The following is a 3,456-nucleotide window of genomic DNA, read 5'->3' as shown; positions in this document are numbered from 1 at the left end:
CTCATCCTCCTCCTGTTCCTGTTCCTGCTCCTCATCTTGTTCTTGCTCATTTGTCCTATCCTTGAACTTTTCTTCATAGAATTGTCTCCATTCCTCCAACACATTCTCCCTTCCTATAACTAGTACATTTTCCTTATTTCTTATAGCTGTTGCTGCTTTTCCCCATTTTCCTTTCAGACTTTTGACCATATTCCAGAACTGCTTTCTATGTTCTACAAAACTTTGTTCAAAATCATTTCCAAACTTCTCCCATGATTTTCGCTTTTTCTCCTCTACAGCCAATTTACTCTCATTTATTTATTTATTTATTTATTTTTGATTCCGGGAGTATGAGTTAGGGAGTAATATTAAAGCTTATATACAAAGATTTGATTCATTTCTAAAAGAACGAAGTCAAAGAAGATAAAAAGGTTCATTTATTGTTATCAGTGATTGGAAATAATGTGTATGAGGCATTGTATATTAAATTAGCTCCAGATGATCCAAGTAGTTTTCCTGTCGAGGTTTTGCTGACTGAACTTGTTGATATGAACCTAAAACAAACAATTTGCTTGAGATATATAAATTTAAAAATGCTAAAAAAGAGCATGGTGAATCAATAGATGATTATATATCACGAATTAAAAAGTTGTCATTAACATGTGGGTTTAAACCAGAAGGTTTTGATAATGGATTAAAGCAACAAACAATTTTTGGACTTCAGGAAGGTACATTAAAAAGATAGTTAATTATGGAGATTCCAAAGACGTACAAAGATGTTTGTGACTACATTAGGAATCATGAAGTACTAGACAGATTTGGTAGCCATATTCATCTAGACTCAAACATCCACAAAGTTATCACGTACACTCCCAAGAAATATGTACAAGGGTAAATTAGAGGTAAAGATATGTTATAAAGGACAATTGCAACAGGACAGTCCAAGGAATGTTAACTGGATTTGCTATAAATGTGGAACGATACAAAAACACGGAGCTGAAGGTTGTCCAGCTATGGGGAAAGCTTGCAGATTTTGTGGCAAGATATATCATTTTTCTAATGTTTGTAGATACAAGAACGAAATAAAGGATGTAGATAAAAGATCACCTGGGAAGAAGGCAGATTTCATGCATCAAAAACAACCTAACTACACCTCAAGGGCTGTGCAATACTTAAATAAGACTACACCAAATGTAAGATCTTCTTCTACACCCTCTGAGGAGTTAGATGCGATAAACAAACCCGAGGAAATAATTTTGACTACAGTGGAATCTAGCACAATATATTCAGTATAAATGTAATAAATACTGTACAGCATAAAAGTGAAGAAAGTAGCAAGGATGTTGAGGAGTTATTATGCAATGAAATTCAACCCTTACATGTTCAGCTATATATCTGCAATAAACCAGTTAAATTCATAGTGGATACAGGAAGTTATGCTAACATTCTAACTAAAAGTAGTGTAGGGAAAAGCAGCGACGTTTTATGATTGAATCCACTCAAAAATGGCTATGGTACTATCACAGGAGAAAAGTTGAAGTTTGAGGGTCAAATTTCCTCACCTGTAAAGTATAACTCACTGAGTTATGAAATGCCATTGATAGTAGGAGATTTAAATGATTTAAAACCTATACTTGGTCGAGCAGGATTTTGTATTCTCTTTGGCGATTGGAAAAGAAAAGTTTGGTAGAGCTCGCGCACTTTCGGATGTTCTCTGGCGTATGGATGAAAGCTGGTCAACGAGCCTCAGCAAAGGTTCGAGCTGGCGCGAGGTAGGGGAGGGGAGAGGAGAAAAGCATGAGTCAGAATATTGTTGTCGAGGGCGGCCAGGCATAAACAAGTTGAAAATCGGTTGTTTATCTTCACGCGGGTGCTGTTAATTTCACATTCGTTTCTTCGTTCGTTTCAAGGGAAACATGCCTCCCGTTCATTCTAAGGTTTTCCGCAGGACGATTCGTGGGCAAACACGGGAAGTTGTGGCAAACGTGCTACAATTCATGCAAAGGGAATCCGATGAAAATGGATGATCCATTCCTCTAAAGAAAGTATATGAACGTGTTTCTGCTGCTACCGGTGTGTCTTTGAAAATTATAAAATGTGTAAAAAAAGAAATGGAAAAGGTGGAAGAAGGCACATCAACCAGTTATGATACACTGCGCAGAAATCAGAACCGACCGCGACGGTACACAAATTTGCACGAATTTGATCTCTGTGTAGTGCAAAGAACAATTAATGAATTTTATATTCAGGAAAAGAGAATTCCTACCTTGAAATCCGTGTTGCTGAAATTGCGCCAAGATATTGGATATGAAGGTCAATCATCTAGCTTAAGAAAAATATTTCGAAAACTGGGGTTTCGCTGGAAAAAGGTTCAAAGCAACAGACGGCTGCTCATTGAAAGAAGTGACATACGCAATACACGTATAGCTTACTTGAGAGCCATTACTAGATTTCGTCGGGAAGGGCGACCATTAATATACAGTGATGAAACGTACATACATAGTTAGCACGCAAATCCCAAAGCATGGTGCGATGATAGTGTAAAAGGTATGAAAATGCCTATTTCAAAGGAACAACGTCTCATTATCGTACATGCCGGCAGTGAAAAAGGTTTCATTCCCAACGTGTTGTTGATTTTCAAATCGAATCAAGCAACCGGAGATTACCACAGAGAAATGAATTCTGAGAATTACATTCGCTGGGTTAAAGAAATGCTTCTTACCACAATGTTCAGTACGAGAAATGCCCAACCTCAAATAGTAGGAAGCAAGACATGCAAAACTGGTTGTTACAAAACAATATTCCCTTCGGTGATGGTATGTATAAAACTGAACTCTACGAACTCATAAAGTTGCATAAGGGCAAAGCCAAAAAATTCGTTTTAGATCAAATTCTAGCTGAATATGGTCACACGGTCCTACGTTTACCACCTTATCATCCAGATTTGAACAGCATTGAGAAGATATGGCGCAACGTAAAACAATGGGTTGGACAACACAATGTCACTTTCAAATTAATTGATGTGTGGGATCTGTGCAAAAGAAGATTTTCGGAGATTGGGGCGAAAGAATGGAGTGATATCTGCCGTCATGTGCAAGATGTTGAACAATACTATATCAAAACTGAAGGTTTGTTGGAGCCTGAAATAGAGCGCCTCACTATCAGGGTTAACAGCAACAGCAGCAGTAGTGACAGTGAAATATGCAGTGATAGTTCCAGTGACTCCAAAGCAGATGATTCCTCCACAAGCGACATCGAAAGATTGAATTAAAGAGCCGCAATGTTGCCATCACACATCTGTTCCAGTTCCACCATGTAAGTTTCCACCTTTTACTAATTACTTATTCTCGTTAGGATATTCATTTTCGCATACGTCTCATACTGGATTGCAAATGATTTGTTATCTTTAAATGCACTGCTGTATTACTAGTATTCTACTTTGTCCCTCTCCAACTCTGGCTGTTACAAGCATTCTAG

General features: G+C 37.7%; 1 protein-coding gene across 1 annotated transcript; it reads left to right on the top strand.

The window, feature by feature from the left end:
* The first annotated feature begins 2,797 nt into the window (after positions 1–2,797).
* LOC145999340 (uncharacterized) lies at positions 2,798–3,250 on the top strand. Its single transcript, XM_083136281.1, has one exon. It carries the CDS (start codon positions 2,798–2,800, stop codon positions 3,248–3,250), a length of 453 nt encoding a protein of 150 aa, XP_082992407.1.
* The last annotated feature ends 206 nt before the right edge of the window (positions 3,251–3,456 follow it).

Source organism: Lepisma saccharinum, chromosome 15, assembly GCF_977018435.1.
Source record: "Lepisma saccharinum chromosome 15, izLepSacc3.1, whole genome shotgun sequence".
In the NCBI taxonomy this organism is placed as follows: Eukaryota; Metazoa; Arthropoda; class Insecta; order Zygentoma; family Lepismatidae; genus Lepisma; species Lepisma saccharinum.
This window is presented reverse-complemented; position numbering and strand designations above follow the sequence as displayed.

What these genes read in the sequence shown, in the direction of transcription:
- LOC145999340 (XM_083136281.1), top strand. Translation starts at nt 2,798, where the DNA reads ATGTATAAAACTGAACTCTACGAACTCATAAAGTTGCATAAGGGCAAA.